This window comes from Podarcis pityusensis, assembly GCF_964106645.2.
Source record: "Podarcis pityusensis genome assembly, chromosome: 2".
NCBI lineage: Eukaryota > Metazoa > Chordata > Lepidosauria > Squamata > Lacertidae > Podarcis > Podarcis pityusensis.
The window spans coordinates 23168288-23190563 of NC_138029.1; the positions used below are offsets into that span (position 1 = coordinate 23168288).

The 22276-nt window shown below is 41.8% G+C and overlaps 2 protein-coding genes across 12 annotated transcripts in view; one reads left to right on the plus strand and one right to left on the minus strand.

The window, feature by feature from the left end:
* LOC308470976 (UPF0450 protein C17orf58 homolog) overlaps positions 1 to 7830 on the plus strand; it is a 31422-nt gene extending 23592 nt beyond the window's left edge. Inside the window, exon 6 of the mRNA XM_080994739.1 lies at positions 6415 to 7830. Coding sequence (XP_080850865.1) covers positions 6415 to 6580 — 166 coding nt within the window. The 3' untranslated portion in view covers positions 6581 to 7830. The remainder of the gene's footprint in view (positions 1 to 6414) is intronic.
* Positions 1 to 22276, minus strand: part of BPTF (bromodomain PHD finger transcription factor) — a 63258-nt gene that overhangs the window by 5152 nt on the left and 35830 nt on the right. For 4 of the 11 annotated variants that reach the window (XM_080994315.1, XM_080994309.1, XM_080994305.1 and 1 more), the window contains 14 exons: positions 21242 to 21365; positions 19084 to 19336; positions 18028 to 18189; positions 15936 to 16087; positions 14832 to 14955; positions 13821 to 14041; positions 12268 to 12499; positions 11147 to 12066; positions 10105 to 10187; positions 8947 to 9172; positions 7840 to 8207; positions 2560 to 2733; positions 1414 to 1606; positions 480 to 564 (listed from right to left, as the gene is read on the minus strand). In XM_080994315.1, the coding sequence (XP_080850441.1) occupies positions 480 to 564; positions 1414 to 1606; positions 2560 to 2733; positions 7840 to 8207; positions 8947 to 9172; positions 10105 to 10187; positions 11147 to 12066; positions 12268 to 12499; positions 13821 to 14041; positions 14832 to 14955; positions 15936 to 16087; positions 18028 to 18189; positions 19084 to 19336; positions 21242 to 21365 (3317 nt within the window). The remainder of the gene's footprint in view (positions 1 to 479; positions 565 to 1413; positions 1607 to 2559; positions 2734 to 7839; positions 8208 to 8946; positions 9173 to 10104; positions 10188 to 11146; positions 12067 to 12267; positions 12500 to 13820; positions 14042 to 14831; positions 14956 to 15935; positions 16088 to 18027; positions 18190 to 19083; positions 19337 to 21241; positions 21366 to 22276) is intronic. The other 7 variants (XM_080994312.1, XM_080994311.1, XM_080994308.1 and 4 more) reach the window with 6 other exon arrangements.

Here is a 22276-nt window from a genome sequence, read left to right on the forward strand (position 1 = left end):
ATCTTTTTCAGCAGGGGGCCGGTCAGACCTTGTGGGGGGGGGGGGCAGACTATATTTTTTTTGGGGGGGGGAATGAACGAATTCCTATGCCCCACAAATAACCCAGAGATGCATTTTAAATAAAAGCACACATTCTACTCATGCAAAAATACGCTGATTCCCGGACCGTCTGCAGGCCAGATTTAGAAGGCAATTGGGCTGGATCTGGCCCCCGAGCCTTAGTTTGCCTACCCATGATCTAAATAAATACATCATTTTGCTCTGTCGTAAACTACAGAGCCGTATGAAAATTTCTTTGGCTGCCATTTTTTGCAGTGACTAGGCAGTAAGTCCCACTGAATGCAATGGCACATACTTCCAAGTATACATGAACAAGATTGTGTCTTTGGATCTACCCTTATGTGTGATGAGCATATCCTGGATAACGGATCTGTCAATGAAAGGTAGCATATGTGCACTGCACATGGGAATACACTTACCCATCGGTTCTTTGATAACACCGTAATAATCTGGAGCATCATTGGGATCTACTGGTTCTAGGAATGGCCATGCCATCTTGTGAGCCTGTTAGGAAAAGGAGATATTCAGTTCAGAATCCACTTCATTCATTAATATGAACCCCATTTCAGCCCAAGTCTAGTGGGCTGGATCGACTGTTGGCCGTTCCACAGACAAATGGGCTCCTTCCATTCACTGATGCTACTCAGAACTAGCAGAGGCTCCAGCTAAAGAAGAAGGGGGAGGAGAGATTATCTTTGCTGATTCCCTTTATCCCTCACCATCTCGCATGCTGTTTCTGAGCAGCTTCTTGGGAGCAAAGGGAGATGCAAGAATCTGCAATAATTGTCTTCCCCTTCCTACAGTGGAGCATCACTAAGCAGAAACCAGGATCCAACTCTTTGAGTCTGGGAAGGGATGTACAGTGGTGCCTCGCAAGACTAAATTAATCTGTTCCGCGAGTCTCTTCGTCTTGCGTTTTTTTCGTCTTGCGAAGCACGGCTATTAGCGGCTTAGTGGCTATTAGCAGCTTAGCGGCTATTAACGGCTTAGCGGCTTTAAGAAAAAGCAAACAAACTCGCAAGAACTCGCAAGACGTTTCGTCTTGCGAAGCAAGCCCATAGGGAAATTCGTCTTGCGGAACGACTCAAAAAACGCAAAACCCTTTCGTCTAGCGAGTTTTTCGTCTTGCGAGGCATTCGTCTTGCGGGGCACCACTGTATGAGGAGATATTTATAATTTTGGGCAATTGCTACCTACTAAGTGGCCTGCTCTGACTTCAGAGGGAGTTTTATGTCCTCAAGAGTGCTTTTCAATTCCATGCATTTAATGAAATTCCATTGCCAAAAGATGTATTAGAACCGAAATTAAATATGCTGGGGGACTAAATTAAAATGAACCAAGTCTGGTCCTTACCTGCAATGACCGTAGCACTCTCTTCAGCCCCTCATAATCTTTATCAGTCAAGGGACTGAGTACTGTCATGGCATCTTCAGTTGACTGACACTGCGGACAGACATACTCATCAATGAGGTCTGCCTCACTTTGCAAAATACCAACGCAACGCCCATGATACCAGTTCTGACACCGGTCACAGCCAATGTAAAATCTGCAAGATCCCAAAAAAACCAGTTAACCTTTTCATGAAAATATTCCACTGGTCAGTAATCTAAACCGAGTAAGAACTTTTGCCTCTCAAATTTGAAATGAAACACGCTATAAATGCTAATCAAGCTACATGTTTACTGAAATAATTGTAACAGCATTCAATTGTGAAGAAAAATTACCAAAAACCACCAGAATGCCTATATTACGCAAATCCAATTGAAAAAACATGTAAATGTAATAGGCCGTATAGTAACAATTGCAAAGCTATTTACTCAAAACTACTTTTCAAAAATTAGATACAGCTTCTTATAATACCATTAAAAGAAGCAGTATCTAATTTCTGAAAAGTAGTTTCGAAGAAAAATTACCAGCATCAACAACATTTAATCTCAAGCAATTGAATTATCTACAGACCATAACAACTTGCAAAGCTGAAAGAAACAAAAGTGAAGCCAGAAATCATACATTTTGCATTTGCAAACAGAGGTGTTACCAAAAGTAATAGTTTGCCCAACTACTTTTTAATATATCTATATTCATTTAAAAACGGTAATTCAGAGTCCTGCAACACATTAAAGGGGTACTCATAACAGACTTAATACCACTCAGATACCTGTACCATATTCAGTTTAAACAAAGCATAACTTTAATTGCAGTAAGTTAGGAACTCCTACTAGCTATTGTATTTTGTAGGAAATGTGTTGTAACAAATCAGTAAAATTTGCCTGCTTTAGAATATTAACTTGTTTTATTAGAAATACTGCAAACCCCACTTTTCCTGAAAGTCAAACATTCATCATTTTGAGCAACATTTCATATTTTTTTTAAAAAAAGTCACATCACTAGATACAACATATGTGGAACAATATTTCTTTTTTGTTCAAGAAACACATTACCAAACTCAGAGCAGTTTGCTACCTATATATTAAATAAGAGGTTCTTGTCAGAACTCACTGTGACTCATCATAAGGTGTTCTGCAGATACAGTATAATTCCTCACTGCTGCCCTCTTGTGCCCGTTTACACTCATTACAGATGTACACATCCATTTTCTTAGCCTCCTTTTCTGTGATGCCAACACATTCTCCATGATACCAGTTAGTACAAAGATCACAGCCAATATAGAACCTAAAAGTATTTACAATGAAAATGACAATGTAATTGTCATTTCAAATGGCATGGCACTTGCTAACCTGATTCCCTGAAACGTTCTGATTTCATTTTCCTAACTACATCAACCTACCCTTCCAAAGCTAACCTCTGAAGCTAATGCGGTGGACATAATTCTTTAGGGCCTGGTTCAATAAACAGTTGTATTTCTTAGAAAAACAGGTTGGTTGATATGCACTGAATTCTGAAATATGCGAATGTCTCAACTGTGAATGCACAAACACAAGGCCAAAGAAAAAGATATTCATTTTCAAAACTGTGAAGCCAAGAAGTCACTTAAACAGAGGCAAATTTTGTAAGATTTGAAAATGTCTATCTTCATTTTAAAAAACAAAGCACAGACACAACTGGAAGTTAACAGGTACACTAAAAAGAGCATGCATACCAGTCATGTGTAAAATACATATTGGTATAACATGACGTGAAGGAAAATGGGACAAGTGGATGTAAGTTTTAAAATTTCTAAGAAACAGCCTGAAATCGGTGGAACTCGACTCTTTAAAACTGAAAGGCTATTCCTTCAATAACGTAAATTCTCAAGACAACACTGTGTGACAGATCAAGTATGGTATGGTTAAGGCATGAAGTAAAAAAAACACCACACAATTCTGCAAGTATCTCTCTCACACTGGCAATTTTGCAAGTCGATATCATTTGACTGCATCTAAACTCAAATGCGACTACCAAAGTTATGGAGGAAAAAGAGCCACGTCTGTGGCATATTGTGTCAAACCACAGTCTGACGCTCCAATTCTTTCCCATTCGTCCTGGTTGGGGGCAAACCATATATCCAAAACTAGGTTGGAGGGGTGGAGAGGTACTGTGTGCCCCGAAACAAGAAGGGAGGGAAAGAAGGAAAATGCAGCCAGTATGGGAAGAAGGAGCATGTTGATTCTTAAGGGCGATTCTAAGCTCGTTCATGTGCCACCAAAGCTGGTTTGGTGTTACATCTTGAATGAGTTTCTATCTTGAAGCTAATTTGAGTACGTCTTCAGGGTGCCCTCTCCTGGTACACCATGTAAACATTTTTAGTAACATTATGGGCTGAATTCCTGCAGACTGATCGGCTCCAACACAAAACATTGCTGCACAGCAATGCTTAGTATATATTCTGTTCCCTATCCCCAGCTCATAAAAAGGTTACCCCCCCCCCAAAAAAGTAGCTTGGAATTTATTTACTACGGCTTCAATGCTCTCTTTGTAGCATTGTTGAGGAACTTCTCCACTACAATAATAGTAAAAATAAATTTTTATTTATACCCCACCCTCCCCAGTCGAAGCCGGGCTCAGAGCGGCTAACAACAGTAAAATAATACAGCATTCTAAAATCAATTCATTATAAAATCAATTCAAATCAAATTGATGGCAACCACTGGGCTAGAGTTCTGTGAAGAATTACCAAAGGAGGGGGTCAGGCTGTGCCTTGGCCAAAGGCCTGGTGGAACAGCTCTGCCTTGCAGGCCCTGCGGAAAGATGTCAAGTCCCACAGGGCCCTAGTCTCTTGTGACAGAGCGTTCCACCAGATCAGTGCCACAGCCGAAAAAACCCTGGCTCTGGTTGAGGCCAGGCTAACCTCCCTGTGGCCCGGGACCTCTAAGATGTTTTTGTTTGAAGACCGTAAGGTCCTCCGTGGGACATACCAGGAGAGGCAGTCCTGTAGGTACGAGGGTCCTAGGCTATATAGGGCTTTAAAGGTTAAAACCAGCACCTTAAACCTGATCCTGTACTCCACCGGGAGCCAGTGCAGCTGGTATAGCACTGGATGAATGTGATCCCACGGCGAAGACCTCATAAGGAGTCTCGCTGTGGCATTCTGCACCTGCTGGAGTTTCTGGGTCATTCTCAAGGGCAGCCCCATGTAGAGCGAGTTACAATAATCCAGTAATTTTTAAAGCGATGTCTCAGTTCACCACCTTTACTCCTGGCTAGCCTTCAACTGCTGCCACAACAGAACATCTACTAAGCCTCAAGAAACAGTTTTGCTACAGGATGGCCAGGCATACACATCACAAGGGCTGCTAATACCAATACACTATGGCTTGGATCCAGGCAGCGTGAGTGGAACTCTGTTCACACAGTGGGACTTCTCTACCTTCTACTCCTCTGAGCACCCCCCCCCACTCAATTCTGGATAAGTCCCCTGCCCATCAGGAGCAGCAGAGAGGCAGCAGTAGAAGGAATGCCCCATCACGAGAGCAGAATTCTGCTCACCCTGCTCTGTATGCAAGCCTTTGGCTCCTGATAGATTTGCTTCTCTTACTTTCTGTCAACCTCTGAGAAGAGTGAGAACATTAAGGCTATGGGCTTGAACTGCAAGAAGCCTCATCCCTACGCTTAGCATAAAAACATATACATAATGTGGTATGAATCATCAGCTCTCTTCCACGTCATCACTGAAACTTAATTTTTTAAAAAATTAATCCAAAGTAACAAAACGGCTTGACTAAAAATTTAATAACCTGCAATTCGTAAATACCAATGCTGCTGTTCCATTTGTGCAGAAGGATTCTGCTTGAGCGACAAGGCGCACCACTTCTCTCCCCTGGTGTCCCCTGCACACTCCCAAAACCTGTTCCATAAGGTTGGGAGGTGGCCTCTGGAGCAGGTTTTTGGGGCACGAGGGAAGAGAAGAGAAAGGGAAGTCACGTTGCACAAGGAACTCTGTTCACGCAGTGCTGGATCCAACCCTAGCTGACCTACTCACAAACGGAATAAGTTCAGAGTTGGAGTAGAGAATGAAACACCCTTCTAATTGTTTTGAACTGCAAGGGAGAAACTACCTTATTTGTAGAAATGCATTAAAAATGCTGAAAAATCCGAGATCTACTCCTAAGACTAGGCCCATTAAAATTAATAACACAATAGAAAGGATCCGGGTTTGGTGGCTCATGCTCAGGCTTAACAAAACAAATGCTTTTTCACACACATGGTGGAATTAATTTCAAATACGCCACCTCAGCCATATGGTTTCACTATACTGCATTTTACAATACCGTACTTTTCCGTCTATAAGACTCCCCCATGTATAAGAACCCTCCTATTTTTGGGGACTCAATTTTAAGAAAATGAGGGGAGATGGCCCAAAGTTGTTGAGCTTCTCCCCCCAAACAGCTGCACCCCCTAGATTGTTACCCGCGCGCAGCGGCATTGGGGGAAGTTGCGCGCACACCGCTTCTCTCCCCCATGCCACTATCCGTGTATTGGACAACTCCAGTTTTTTGACACAATTTTTGAGTCAAAAAACCTCATCTAATACATGGAAAAATACAGTAATAAGTTCTAATAAAGAAACATTAGGCTGCATCATGTTGTTGTGCCACTGCCAGCAGTTCTAACTAAACTGATTTGTGAAGCTGTTAACTCTTAAATCGCAGTAAAAGGCTCATTTGCTCATTCTGCTATAAGGCACCTGCAATCATTTAATTCCTTTTGCTCACTGTAGTCCAGAGGAAGAAAAGAAAAAAAACCATATGGCTGAAATTCCAGCCTATGTTAAAATGCAGTACTGCACAAGGGCTTGTTTTTAATTGTGTCCCTCTGCTCAGAGAAGGCTCTTTGCTCCAGCAGATCTTTCGATGAACTTAAGCAGGAGAAGTGGTTTTTAAATTAATTTTTGCAAATCCCCCCTTTCTTTTGCAGCCCCTGGTACTACTTCCCATATTTTTCTGGAGGGTTCCTCTGCAGTATGTTGGGGGACAGGGCAGGGAGGCAGCATTCAGGCAGCAGAGGAAAGGAGAAATCAGCAAGACACTCTGTAGCCCAAGTTCAAGGAACCGCCTGCTGGACTGAAGAGCCTTTCTTGTGAGCGGAGGGACACAACTGGATAAAACGGAACAAGGCTCTACCTTAATCTGATGATCATTCATAAAGCTTTGCTCTAAAGATGGAACAAGAAATGGCAGACTGGGGACTCGTGACTCCCACAAATTTAGCACAGCTACAGCAGCTTAGTAAAAAGTCTAAAGTTGGCTTGGCAATGAATACCAGAGATTGGAGCAGGACAAGACGCAGAAATGAATGCTCCACTTTGGTACCATAACCAGAGATGAATTGCCGATTTTGATCTATTTAGTAAAACTGAATTCTGTGAACAGAGCACAGTTTCACTAAAAGGACCTTTTAGGTGGTACTGACTTTTACTGGTTCTCAAACTCTAATGAGCTACAAGTCAAAGCAATTTCTGTCCATGTCACCCGAATGTTTTCTCTATTACAGTCGTATCTTGGTTCTCAAAGGTAGTCCGTTCCGGAAGTCTGCTTGACTTCTGAAGCGTTCGAAAACCAAGGTGTGGCTTCCGATTGGTTGCAGGAGCTTCCTGCACTCAAACAGAAGCCACGTCGGACGTTCAGCTTCCAAAAAACTTTGGAAAACCGGAACGTTTACTTCCGTGTTTTCGGCATTTGGGAGCCAAAATGTACGAGTACCAAGGGTTTGAGAACCAAGGTACGACTGTACTTGTAGAACTCTCCCTTTCCTTGTTTAGTATTATTATTAAGTTGAACATATTTTATATAGAACTGCAGTTTCCATTTTGTTAAGTGCCTTCAGCTTCTAAAATACCAAATCTTAAAAGTCTGAAAAAAGGTATTAAATAATCTAAGAAGAAATAAACACTTAAAAAAATGTACTGCAGCACAGTAACTTGGACTCTATTGTAAACTACAGAAGAAATGCTTCTCCCCTGTGCAGAAATACAATCCAGAAATCTCTTTGGGGGATGTCCAGAGCCTGTTGAAGAGAAGAAGACTGGCCTATAATCCCTTGCTTCCAAAGCAGAGGCATAAAGACAAAGGAAAGAATAAAAGCAAAATAAAGGATGTGCAATGTGAGACATCATATAATGGAAACATGCAAATAGATAAAATATGAATCACAAAAACTAATAGACTGGTATTTAGAAATACAATCCTGAGTGCTTACATCTTCAGTACCTTCCCAGTGACGGTATAGAAAACTGATATATACATATATACAACCCCATTTCTGGTAATCTCCCACAACTACTAACTAAATGCTAAAACTAAACTAAGTATAACACAAACACCTTTAAGATCCACTACTCACTTAGATTCATCATAAGGCGTCTTGCAGATGCAGTAAAGCTTGGTGTCCTTCTTGGATTCCTTTGAGGTAGTAGATATCATTTTCTTTTTCTTCGATTTAGAAGACGAGGACTCTTTCTCTTCCTCTCGTTTTCTCTTATGGGATGAAACGGGTGTCGTGACCGTGGTTGTCGATGCAGCATTGGTACTGTGAGGTGGTGGTGGTGGAGGAGGTGGTGGTGGAGGTGGAGGAGGAGGAGGAGGTGGTGGTGGTGGTGGTGGAGGTGGTGGTACTGCTGCTGCTGCTGCTGCAGCGGCGGCAGCAGCGGCAGCTGCCTGCGCCTTTTCTTTCTCTCTCTTAATTTTTGCCAGGTCTTTCTTTAGCTCTTCCTAAGTGAAATTAAAAGCAAAGAAACAGCAAACATGGACAGTTAATTACAAGGCCAATCTAGATATACGCCATTAAACACATGGAGCTCGTTGCTCCTGCTGTGTATGCAAGTTTTTGAATGGGTGGTGAAGATTTCGCGCGGGGGTTCCGATCCTGGCCCCTGTGAGCGTCGGTGGAGCACATACACTGGTACCTTGGGTTAAGAACGTAATTCGTTCTGGAGGTATGTTCTTAACCTGAAACTGTTCTCAACTTGAAGCACAGCATGATTTCTGTTCCCATCCTGAAGCAAAGTTTTTAACCCGAGGTAATATTTCTGGGTTAGTGGAGTCTGTAACCTGAAGAGTATGTAACCCGAGGTACCACTGTACAGTGGTACCTCCGGTTACATACGCTTCAGGTTACATACGCTTCAGGTTACAGAATCCGCTAATGTCGTTGTGTTTTGTGGTATGATGGCATGGAATTCCCACAGTGCTAAATCTGTCTGGAACGGACCAATTAAGATTTCAGCTAACAGGGGTTCTGGCTCATCAGTCAAGAGTGAAGGCCAAGGGAATATAATGGGAGAGAAAGTGCTAAAATGTGGCAAAACGCACTGAGACAGAATGCACTTAAGTTAAAATGCATATATTGAGTGGGAATATCCATGAGTACAAAAAGTCTAGCTCTGAACTTTCTCTTACATAGTCAAATAAATAAGCCCAACAATTCATTAAGGAGAAAAATTCATTTTACCTGCACTTCAATTTGTAAGTCTTTGTCCAGAAGTGCCCTTTTCTTTAGTATTTCAGCTTTAAGTTGTTCCTTATGTTTGAAGAGCAGAGCCGAGAGTTTAGTTGCATTCTGTTTACTGCGCTTTTGTTCCACACTCTCTTCTCGCTTTCGTTTCTTAGCAGCCTGTTTTTCTTCTTTATCTATCTTATCCAGAATATACTTCATTACTTGGTTGCACACTATCATTCTGGAGAAGAAATAGAAAAAATACTATTATGAAGAGACTAATAAGGGGGCGATGGAGAACCACAAAGATTGCATTTAGTAATCAAATAAAAATAAGAATAGTTTTAAGATAATGACTAAAGCTGAAGAGCATTTGTAGGGAGAAGAAAAAAATAGCATTCAAAAACCGAATCTTTTTATGGTACCACAGCCTCTAGATTAGATGTTAGTACACATTATGTGAAGCTACAAGGTGTATAAACAGGCACCCTAACCCTCTAAATAATATTCTGTATTCACAGCTTCTCTTCCTTTTCCACCATTCAAATTTTGTAGAATAGTAAAAATACCAGCAGACATGGGACAATGTCAGGTCATATTGTAAACATGCAGAAAAAACATGGAGCGGTTTAAGTAAAGGGATGCTTACAAAAACATACTGTTATCCAATTTTGTAGCATTGTGCATTTTGTGGTTTCTGTGTAGGATCAGAGGTTGGAAGAAGTTACTTAAAAGAGATCACAATATTGAGTAGTATGGTCGCAGCAGGAGAAAAGAGACCCCCGGGCTTCTTCTCTGCCTCTTATCCCCCCCCCTCTCCAGTCTCCAATTCTGCTCTCCACCAGACTCTTCCTGCTCACTAAACCCTGTTACCTCTTCACCTTCCAACACCTTTTCCCTCCAGTCTGCTCCCTTTTCTCCCTCTGACCACTCACTGTCATCCCACCACCAATCCCCGGGGTCCAGATCTTCTCCCTTGGGGGTTCCCCGGCTGTTGACTCCCACCACTTCTCTGCACCCAGCCAGTTCATGACGCAATGGCTCAAACAAACATGAGCAATCATTTCTATGAGTACGTTGGTAGTAAACGTTTGCATCAGCACATATTCTTCTACACCGGAAAATACTGAAAGGCACCATACGCCTTGCTTAATGTCTGTACATCTGCCTTACCGCTGATTCTCTTCCCGTTCAGCAGGGGTCAACGTCTTTTTCTGTTTTAGGTGCTCGATCACAGCGTTGTGCTTCATTACCACCTTCAAGAAAAGGGGGGTGGGGTGGGGAATCAAAACCTCTGATGGCAAGAAGCGACAAAAGGAAGCACACTTTTAAAGCCGCAGGTAATTTTAAACCTGAGTGTCACAAAGATTAAACCCATGGCCAGTAAAGTAAAAGCGACCTTCATTTGCTCAGCAGTTGCCTGTACAATTCTGGTGAGGGGAAATAGGAGCCCTTGACTCCTTCTAAAGATGAGAAAGAAACAGATCAGGAGGGGTGCGGTGGGATATTAGCTGCAGAGGAAGATTTGATGGAGCAGTACATGAGCTAAGAGTGAAGCATTCTCCGAGTTTCAATTAAAGAGGACTACAAAATGCTTTTGAAGCTCTCCTTCAATTTTGTACAGAATTCTTTAAAGTATTTTAGATGTATGGCACTATAGCGGGGACAGCCAACATGTTGCCCTCCAAATGTCGTTGGACGCCAGCTTCCATCAGCACCAGGCAGAATGACCAATGGTGAAGGATGATGGGAGTTTAAGTTTAACAAGTGGGAGGACGGGGACGTTACCTACTCTAACACTATAGTATGGCAACAGAACTGGCTGTGTATGAATTTTCTTCCCAAGATCCATCACTAGTAGTTTATAACACTAGGCTGCTATCATGCCAAGTCTTCTCTTCTACAGAAAAAATGTAGTGCGGAAATAGTGTGGAAGACTGAGCAATCAGATCCAAGTCTCTTCTCCCCTGAACTGAAGACGCCCTGGCAGCAAACTTTGAAGTAGTAAATCATGACCCAGATGGCACCAAGTACTTTAAAAAAAAAAAAAAAAATAGATACAGAACATCTGTTACATTTACAAAAAAGGGATATGCAATGTAGTTTAATAAGGAAAGACCCCTAAGATTTAAACCAAATGCACAGGCCAAAGGATTCACATGCATACAGATTGATGGCCAAGAACAGGAGTGATAATGTCTTTGGATAAGTGTACCTGTTTCTGGATAATGTCACTCTGATTAGAAGCCTGGAGGGAGTGCTCACGTTTAATTTCAATATGCTGCTGTTTTTTCTTCTGCTGCTGCTCTCTGAGCTGCTGAACCCTTTGCAGTTGCTCTTGAACGCTGGCCGCTTGAACAGTTACCACATTCTGGATCTGATGAGCTTGCACCGGGCCGGCTTGCTGAATCTGAATAGGCAACTGAAGTTTAATTTGCTGAGGCAGACCACCTTGCTGGGCCTGTATCTGAGCCACAACATGGGGCTGGAGCTGAGAGAACACCTGGACTTGCTGCTGAAGCTGCGGGACTGTGATCACCTTAGTCTGCGGTGGCTGGATTTGCAGCTGAGGACGTGGAGATTGCACGGTAACTTGATTTACGTTTGGCGTGGGTGGCAGAGTTTGAACCGAAGTTGGAACCTGGGGCTGCGAAGTCTGGATTTGGATCGAAGGATGCGGCTGCATGGGGACGTGCTGTGGCGCTGGAGTCTGGACCTGAGCTGGCTGAATCATTTGAACTTTGGGCGGGGTCTGTGGGTGTACCCCTGACTGGGCCTGGCTTTGAACTGGAGCTAAAGGCTGCCCTTGCGGAAGGCTCTGGGGTGGAGTCTGAGCAGCGGCTGGAGTTACGGTTGGTTGCGATACTGGAGGCTGTGCTTCGGAGATGACTGGGCATGGAAGTGAAGCTGGAGGCTGAGCTTCGGCGGCTGCCTGGGCTTCAGCCCGAGGAGGAGATTGAGTAGGCTGCGTCTGAGCTGGAGGCGGAGGCTGAATACTCGGGGGTTGCCCCTGAGACTGGCCTTGGAGCTGACTCTGAGGCGGCTGGGGTTCAGGAGGAGGAGGAGGAGGAGGAAGCTCTGGCGCTGGCTGTGTTTGGGTCTGTGCTTGAGAAGTTTGCTTCTGTTCTCCTGCAGCTGGGAAGATAAAAAGCAGGACTTACCTTCAGAGGCATACTAACAACAATCTGAGGAGCAGCTTTCCTTCTCTAAGAAGCCACCACAAGGCTTCAGCATTTCTAAGCCCGAAAGCATCCCCTAAGAAAAACTACTTTTATTTCATAGCTGAAATGCATTTGTTTCCATTTAATTTTTTTTTTTTAAAAACAACAACCCTACCTGGTGTTGAGGTGGAAACTGTAGTTGTAGTAGTACTAGCTGCAGTAGCTGCTGCTGCTGCTGGTGGAAGTGGGGTGAAAAGAAACCGCTGGATTGTACCATTTGGCATAGCTGCTTGCATTAGCTGTTGTCCTGGTCCTGGTATTACCGTGACACCCTGCGGGATCAACTGCAACTGCCCAGTGGTTTGACCTTGCCCCTGAATCACCACAGTCAAACCTTGACTGCCACCCTAAAAGTGGGGGAAATGTAAAAGTCAATACCCACAAAAGATCCCAATGGAGTATATCAAGGGCTTGCACTGTGTAATGAACTTTCCAGCCGGAATGGTTGGTGACACCCAATGTTGGTGCGTCCCCTTCTCCTCCCTGCAATCACCCACCCACAATTTGCTCCCGGAGGCCCCCCAACCTTTCAGAGAAAATCTTGATCGAATACACAGGAGCTGCAGGGAGGAGAGAGAATCCCTTCCACCGCTAGTGGATAAGATTTCACCCACAAGCTCTGGCATTTGGTTATTTAAAAGAGCAGTCTTTTCTGAAAAATCATTTACCACACCTATAAGTTGTAGCAAATAAAGAAGGGGGAAATTGAAAAGTTTTTCAACAACAAAGCTTACTGGGAAATGATATATATTGAATTGAAAAAGATGTTTAAAATAACATTTGTTTTAAAAAAACAAACCCCACACAGCAGCCTTTCTTCTGGGAATTATAGGGGCAGAACTACCAAAACGGTATAGAAATTTATTCATATATGCGACTACAGTGGCAATGATGTTATTTGCTCCAAAATGGAAAGAAGAAGGCCCAACGAAGGAAGAATGGATACAAAAACTTATGGATTATGCAGAGATGGTGAAATTTACTAGAAAAATAAGAAATCAAGATAACAAACTTTTTATAAATGGATGGAAATGGTTTATTGAATATGTACAAATAATTTGTAAACAGATAAAGACACTGGCAGCATTATTGTAATAACCTGCAGTTTCAGAAGAGTAAATAATTAAAGTAGATGAATAAAAGAATAAGTTAAGTTAATTTAGAATATGCAGGAAATGATAAAAATAAATTTAAGGAACCGCAGAAAGAGGTGGAAGGAAGCCAAGTTTTGAAATGCTTTTTATGCGTGTGTGTGTGTGTGTGTGTGTGTGTGAGAGAGAGAGAGAGAGAGAGAGAGAGAGAGAGAGAGATTTTCATATACATTTCAATAGTTTTACAGTCATTTTAACATTTCAAAATTAGACTTCCTCCTCTTTCTGAGTTTTGAAGTGTTAAAATGACTGTAAAACTGGAAATCATTAAAAAAACAAAAAGAAAGAAAGAAAAGTTTTTCAACAATAATGCAACAGAAACTAAACATATCATTTGAGAGCAACCCATTTACCTCACGTGGTAGAGGAACCTTAGCTTATGATGAATCTTTTCCAAACTTCTTACAAAAATGTAGTAGATGCAGTTATTAACTCAGAAGATGCCTGCTTTAAATTGACATTGCATGTGCAAGGAAAGGCAAATCATCGCCACACAACAAACATCACAGAAGCTTACCTGTCCTTGTGTGAGCTGCGTGAGCTGCGCCATTGTAAGTTTCACCTGACCCTGTTGAGGACGAGGTGGGTGTGGTGATGCAGACTGCGGCTGCATGTGCTGCAAAGGGGCTCCTGGAGTTGTCACTACCTTTGGATTTGCAGAAACGGTGGTAGCACTAGACACTGCTGTGGAAACAGGCTGACCTCTGATTATCTGGGTCACTACTTGCTGGGTCTGGCCTGCATGGACATATCATTTGTATTATTAAGAAGCTGTTCCCAACACAAGAAGCCTCTGCAAAAAAGAATTCCAAGGCTGCTTCTCCCTCCCATCTACCAAGTTCCATTGACCAGTAAAATCACTGGGTCCATTGACCAGTCGTGTGCCTCTATGTCTCTTCAAAGCCATGGGGGAAAAATGCAGCCTAGTATTACCTTTTCCTCATTCTGCAGCTTAGTTATAACATATGCCAATGTGGCTGAGCTTTGGTCCTCTGGATGTTGCTGGGCTTCAATTTCCAACAGCATAGCCAATGGCCAGGGATAATAGGAGTTGTAGCCAAACTGTATCTGAAGGGCCGAAGCTTAGCCACTCTCGATAGAAGCCAGGATGTACAGGAACACGTAACTAGTTATGGAAGTCCAAGATGGGTTTGGACTCGTGTTTCTGAAAAAGAAGCCTTCAGTGCAGTCTGCAGTGGATCTCAGCTTTTCTAACCACAAAAAAGAATGCAAAGATTCCTATCGTCTAGCAGAAGCACCTTGTCTGAACCTAAGAACAATCTGAATACCAGCCAGAGTATTTATGATTCAGAAACAAAAATAAGTAGCAAAAGGCATAGTGCTTTCTTTTTAGTATTATTCAGCTGACTGGCCCGAAATGTTTAAGTTTTATCGGTAATTTAAAGCAAAAACCCTAACACAGACATGCCTGAATTAGTGTTGATGATACTTCTTTTTCTTTTTTAAATGAAGAAAAGAAAATCATGGATTTCACATACTGGAGGTTTAAAAATCAAAATTAACCTACTAGTTGGAAGAATACCTTGCTGTACCACGACAGGTGTTCGAATGATGGTCTTTCCTAATGCTGATTGCTGAAGTGGTGTCCTTATGACTGTCATCCCAGGCCGGAGAGGTGTCCCAGCCATTACCTACACAAGTTACAAGGAAAACAGTCAACTTTTTCTTGAACTAAACTTATTTCTATACATATTGTGACTTGCATATGGGGGGGGGGGAACACTTTTAAGAAACCATTTTTTAAAAACGGTTTTTCAACTTTTTTTAAAAAAGTTGAAAAAAGCAAAACATCCCCCAAAGTTAAATATAAAATGTAACAATATATAACAATATACTGTTAAATTTTTACTTTGGGTTCCGCCCCCCAAGCTTTTTATTTATCCAAAACACTTTTCAAACGCCTTTTTAAGGTGCAAACTACATTACTTTTTCTCTGGTTAATCCACTGCTCTTCAAACATCTCCATTCATATTTCTTTTCATGAAGTTTTATTTATGTCATGCAACCCGAACATTTGCAACAATAATAAAACTCCAGCGCTATGAAAAATTAAATCACGTATGCATTAAGAAAAAACTGGAAGAAGTGACAGACCGACCGAGAGAAACACACAAGAGGACCCATGAAAGAAAAAATCCCTTGGGGCATTCTTCAAACATGGGTAGCAAGGAGACCTGAACCGGCCCAGAAGCCAGCTGATTTAAAGCAAGTCCCCATGGTAAAGATCTACTGAGAGATAAGTGACAAAAGTAGACAATGTTCTAGTTCGTGCATAATGCTCAGGCAAGTCATGCCTTAGCAGAAACATGCAGGTTCCTACAGCAACCATGGCTTAGCCCCAGGTAGTGCCAGAGGAGTAGAAAAGTGCAGCGGATGCAAGCTTTGGTCCAGGATGCTGGCTTAGTGTTATGCACAAACTGGGCCAATGAGCATCTCTTAAGAAAATCAACAATTGTATGAAACCCTAGGTTTAGATTTCAGATTTTTAGGCCCAAGTTCTGGCACAGTAAATAGTTTCTAGATTAAACGCCATCTCAAATGGAGTCCAAGAGCAACCTTATTACAAAACTACAAGATCATTAATCTTAAACAACAACAACAACAATCTTACTTGTGAAGCACTCGTTGTACACACAGTCCCTGTGTTATTTGGCCTAATAGTTACAGTTGCTGTCCTCGGCTGGAATGAAGTAAATGTTTGTTGGTTTGATCCAGTAGTTGATGGAATGATACCCAACACTTTCTGCTGCACTTGAACTACACCTATTTGGGAAAAGTATTCATCAATTTAAAAACATTACTAAGTAAAAGATTAACACCCTCTTGTTTTAGGTGATGTGACTCACTCTGCAGAATATTTATACAGGTCTATAAAGAATGAACCCACATTCAGGAGGGTTTGTACTGGTGTGCAGTAGGGAGAATTGACACATGTTCACTTAAATAAGAACCACACTATGCCTCAAACTTGTACACCGCTAAAGAAAATAAGCAATCTTAGTCGCTGAGAATAGTTCTAAAATTTGAAAGTTTACAAGGGAGTTAAAGCAGAAGAGCAGGTCTTAGTTTGGGTTTAAAAATGATTTAACAGACACATCTTGTAGAAAACCTGCGAGCATAATGACAGCTCCTTCTTCAACTGAGAAATCGGGAACGGCACAAAGGACCACACATATCAATTCTAATCTGGCACAGACATCTTTCGATCTTCCCTACAGAGAAATGGTATTTTGGCAACCAGTATTTTGGCTAACCAGATTCCTTGCTAAATGTATTCCTTTATCATGGTTAAGACAGAAGAAATTCACTCGGTGGAGGGGAAAGGCAGTGCATGATCCCATGGTTCTCTCTTAATCGCTTAACTACCATAAAGAAAGTCTACACGTTACATCTGTATCTCTCCAGATAGCAAAGACAAAACTCAAACGCATAGCTAAGTCTTTAATTGGTGTCTGAAACTGTAGAAGAGGGGGGGAAACTGAGCTCCCTTGGGGAGAGAATGCTACAAAGGGAGCCTCAATGCAAAGAAAATCCTTTATCTCCTATATCATGCGACCGACCCACATATTCCAGCTGATGGGACCACAAGCAGGGCCTCCCCTGCAGATATGAAAGCACAAGGCATTACTTGTGCAAAAGGCATTCCTGTAAGTAATTGGGCCTAAAGCCTTTTAGAGCTTTGTACACCAGTAGAACCACTTGAATTGAGCCCACTAGCACAGAGGTATAGTGCAGTATCTGGTTGGACTGGCCACTGAAGCTACCTGTGCTCTGAGTGTTATCTTAGAAATGAGAAGAAGCCGTCCCTTCAGGGTGCTATATCACCCAGAACTGTCTTGTCTTCCAAATTCCTGAACTTGGGAACCAACTTCCCATAACACCTCCATCTTTTCAGGATTCAGTTGGTCAGCCCGCATTCAGCCAATCATGTCTCCAGGTACTGGTCCAGCATTTTCACAGCTTCTCCCAATTCAGATGGATTTTTGGGGGGGCGGGGGGGGGAGCAAGCAAGTGAGCCTGTTGGCTACCTGGGTGTCAACTGCATATTTGGCTCACTGTGCTCCAAATCCCCAGCTAACACCTCTGTTCAGTTTCGTATTGATATTAACTAGCATGCCGTCAAAGATAGTCCTGAAAGTAGGAGTGGAACTGCTGTAACACAGTGTACTCAACCAGCAAAGCCTTTCCATGGTCAACGGTAATAAAAGTAAAAGCCTGGGAACTCTCTAATATAACTATTTCCCAACATACTGAAAGGCATATGCAGCCCTTCTATTAAGCCTGAGAGTAGTTTTTTTCACTAAAGTCTTCAAAAGCTGATAATGTGGAACATTATGTAGGTCAGCAAAGGGATATCAAAGATAGGTAATTTCAAACAGGAACAAATTCCCACTGGAGAAACTTTAAAAAGCTAGAAATGTGACCACTCAATTTTCCTAGGAAAATATGCCTTTGGAACCTTCTTGCATTACATACCAGACAGGCACTGTCTCTATTGTCTTTTTGGCCCCTGCTGAAGACCTCCTTTTTCTAAAAAGTCTTTTAAGCGGGTATTTATTTATTTTTAATTCCAGTTTGCATTTGCATGCATGTTTTGATGTTTTCATTGTTGAAATCGCTTTGTGATGCTTTATGAAAAAGCGATTCATAAATGGAATGAGCAAGAAAGAAATAGAGTTCAAACTGCAACGGCGTTCTCCTACCTCCTTGAGTGGCTGGGACGTTAACAGCAACTATCTTGCTGTTTGCTGGTAGAGGCAGCTTTGTTATCACTTTGCCTGCCATAGTCACTGGGCTGCTTGCAATCTGGAAAGTCTGACCACTGCTGGAAATAGTTGTTGCCGATGTAGCAGTTGTGCTTGTGGCTAACAAAACAGGAATGGCGGTCAGTTTCTGTTTTCTCGAGACAGGCCACTAACAGCAAGTATCATCGCAGCACTGTAGAAACCTATGGCATGCTTGCCTTTAAAATGCTGTGTGCTCTAAATAATGTCTCTTTGACAAGGAAAGGTCTTAAGAGCTGGCACTTTCTTATGAAGATTATAAAATCTTGAATGGTCGCAACAGTGGATAAAGAAATGCTTCTTTAAAAAAACAAGCCCCATCTTTACAGTACTTCAGTTCATCCACTGAAGATTTTCAGGACAGATGAAACAGAAGGGCTGCTTCATGCAACTCAATTCATTACCACAAGGAATGGTGACATCCTTACATGAATTAAATCTATTAACTGCTGCTAGCCATGACAGCTATTTCAAACCTTCATGACAGAGGCAACATACCTTTTTGAGTATCGGAATACAGGGGTAAGCTTTCCCCATCACCACCATGCATTGCTTTGAGCTTCCCAGGGAAATGTGACTGTTCTCTTGAGGAGACACGAGTACTAGGCTCAATGAATGAGCCTTGGCCTAAACCAGTTTATGCCCTTATAAAGCAGTTGAGGCACACCCCATACCCCATGTTGACAAATGTGTTAACCCACAACTACGGCTTTTAACAGAAAAAAATGTCTTTCTTTCCAGTTCAAGGATGTAGCTGAAGAGAGCATCAATTAGGTTTTAAATACTTTGTGTGAGTGCTTCCCAGCTGCAAGCTTATCGGCAGTCCCCTATCCCATTGGAGATCATGGCTAAGAGATGCCTGGGCATATGAACCACCTCTAATAGTACAAGTAAAAATTTGGTTATATGTGTTTTGTTTTTAAAGGGTGAAGATTCTCTGTCATTTTTTTTTAAAAAACTAACTCACTCATTTACCTGATGAAGACTGGCCTTGTTTAACCCAGGTAGCAAAAGTCTGGTGAAAGTTCTTGTTCTGCTGGAATGTTACTGTAGCTGGAGATCCAACTTTAGTAGCAAGCACCACTTTGGTTCCACTGGGAATAGAGCGTGGCAATGGGCCAACCATAACTTTCTGAGGAGTGGAGACGGTGGTTGCCGTACCGCTGGTAGTCGTGGCTGTAGCGGCGCCACACACGGCAGGCAACTGCTTCTGTTGCTCCAGTCGCTTCTAAAGGAGTTAAGCAGAGGGGTAAAATGAAGAAAACCTACCACTAGTCCGCTCTACAATATCAGCCCTCTCACCCTATGTTAAAAAAGCACACTAAGGCTGCTGTAATCTTATGAATGCTCATTGGAAAGGAAGTCACGCTAAACACATCCGGACTTGCAAGCAGGCATATGTCCGTACCACGTGCTTCGCGTGAAAGTCATTTCAAATGCAAGAATTTTCAAAAGTGAGACGCCACCGTATTTGCAGACAGAACTAGCAATAGGAAGGCTTCCAAAGAACAAGTGTTCACAAGTGCCAAGCTATTATCTGCTGAAAGTCTGACTAGATCGTATCTGGTGTACCGTAGCAGCTATGAGACGGAGCTACAAAGCAGGATGCCTTTGCTTTGAATCTCTCCTCTTGCTACGACCGCTAGGGGGTGTTCCGCTCTTGTCATTTGTAACCTGTAGGTGGTAATAATACTGATCTGCTTTAGGATTTCATGTAAGAAATCCTGCACCCTCAAAATTGGGGTTGCGTTGGGAGAGCACCCCAGAACAGCATGCAGGGGAAGACTGTTTCGTATGTGAAGCTGATATGCTTGCACAGACGCTGTTTGCCTTAGAATGATGCTGAATTCTACCTTATTTTAAAATGTGTTGGACAGGGTTTGTGTTTAATATTTTTTGGGGGTGGGGGAAGGCCAGGTTATATTAACAGAAAACCAACCCAAATAAAGCAATACTTTCAAAACTTAACTTCAAGTAAATAGCCTTTTCTGATTACATTATTTAATGTTTAATAATGTATAGAAAGGTGGTTCATAACTAAACATTAACCAAATCAATTTAAGGAAGACTAAATAGCTGAAAGAAATATTATCTTCATTCTCATTATTAAGTGGTTTTTAACAGTCTGAATAGCTGTAATCATTACAATGCTTGGTTGTATTTCTATTTTGTTACATGCCCCTCATATACACTGATTTGCTATAAAAATAGCACATTTTTAGAGAAAAGGAGAATTGGTTGGGTTGTTTTTTTTCCTTTTTAACTGGAGCAGCATTGTATCAGCTATCTAAAACAGAAAGAATGGCTTTGTCATTAAGAAATTTTAAGCAGTGACTGAAGAAAGTTTTATTTTGGTAGACATTTTTCAGTTGCCTTCCCTCCGTGGGTGCTACCCTTTTCATTTGTCTTGTTTTTGTATTAATGTGGGTTTAGTTTTTATTATAACATCTTTTGTTTTGAAAGTCAAATGTACTAAAATATATCAAGCAAGCAAGCAAAATAAATAAACAGGGTTGCATCTTAATTCATCATTAGCTACCCTGAGTGGACATTTTGTTGAGATAGACATAAGTTTTCCAAAAAATAAATAATGAATGACATGTTTAAAAAGAAGAATAAGTATTGAAAGAACTTTGCAGTGGTGACACCATTCTTTACTGGGCAAACAGGAAAAGTTACAGATTTTTATGACTGCATGCATGTGTCAGAATTAGGAGACTGAAGGTGTATCCACTTTTTAAAATACTGATTTATACAAATTAATAATTTAGTTTTCATTCCAACATGGAAGCATCTCCGATTCTATACTTGGCAGGATGTCAAACCTTACTTCCACGAGATCTAGGTTATTTAGGTATCTTAGCAACATCTACCCTGATACTTTTGTAAGACTGAAACACAACCCTGGAGGAGAGAGTCAAATTCCCACTGTATGTGTAATATTAACAGCACATCAAATGATTAATTTTAGTATCGCAATGTAGTTCTTCCGATAGGGATATGGAAATATTTACTCAAATGAAAACATTTGAACAATTCTATGTAAGAAAGAGACACTTCCATGTTTATTTTAGGATGCACAAATGCAAGCAATGCAAACTTCAACAGGCGGGACTACCAAGAGCTACCCCACCTGCTGGGCAGCCAATCGCTGTTGTTTTAGTTGAGCCTCCATTTGGGCCTTGAATTCCTCAGCCTTCTTCTGTTCACTAACCTTAGCCTGTTGCTCAACTGCTTGTGCCTTTTCCTTCTCCACTCTGTCAAAGAGATGAACAGAAAATCACTACTGGGCATTGCAAATTACTACAAAACATGCATTTTATACCAACATCCCTTTTTATGTGATAGGAACCAATTCTCAGTGTTACTGAAATGCTACATCTAATGTCCAGAAATTTTCTAGTGCCGCCCTGTTGCATATAGGCCTGCTTATGTGTAAACTTTCTTAAATCTGGCTGTCACCTTCTGTCAGTTTTATGACAAGCAGCTCCCATGAACATTCTCACAGTTTATGCACTTTTACAAGAGAAACTCTATGGGTTGGATCCAGAGTTGTACTTCTGTTTGACTGAGTTGACTGAGAATCAGCAAAGGCTTGCAATGAAGGGGAGAAGAGGGTGATTTTCATTTTATTTCCCCTTTTCCCTGCAGCCACCAGACCACCTTCCACAATGTTTTCTAGAGGGTCTCCTGAATTGGCAAAAATCACCTCCCTCCTCTTTCTCCTGTGGAGCATCCCAGGGAGCTTCAGTGAGAACAGACTGAGCTTAAATCTGAAAGGAGACAGAACTGTGTGGATAAGCAAAAAAGGCAAAGGAGTGGGGGCATGGTCCAAAAAGAGTGTGTGTGTGTGCTGGGGGAGGGGGAAGCCCAGATGGAATATACTGAGCATGCACCGGGTGGCTGGCAGGGATAAATGTTAATAAAGAGGCCTGATGTGAAGAAAAGCAGAACCCAAGTTGCAACAGAAACCAGGAAAAACATACAATGTAAGGACACACAGCACTGTTGCCATGATGAGACAAGAAAGGTTGAAGTTTAAGAAGTTGAGTGTTAAGAAGATTTCAGAAAGTAGGTGTATTGACTATGTAGAAAGCTAAAAATATTGAAACTGTACAGAGATGACATGAAGCTGACAAAAGCAGGGGTAAAAGCGAAAGGAATACAG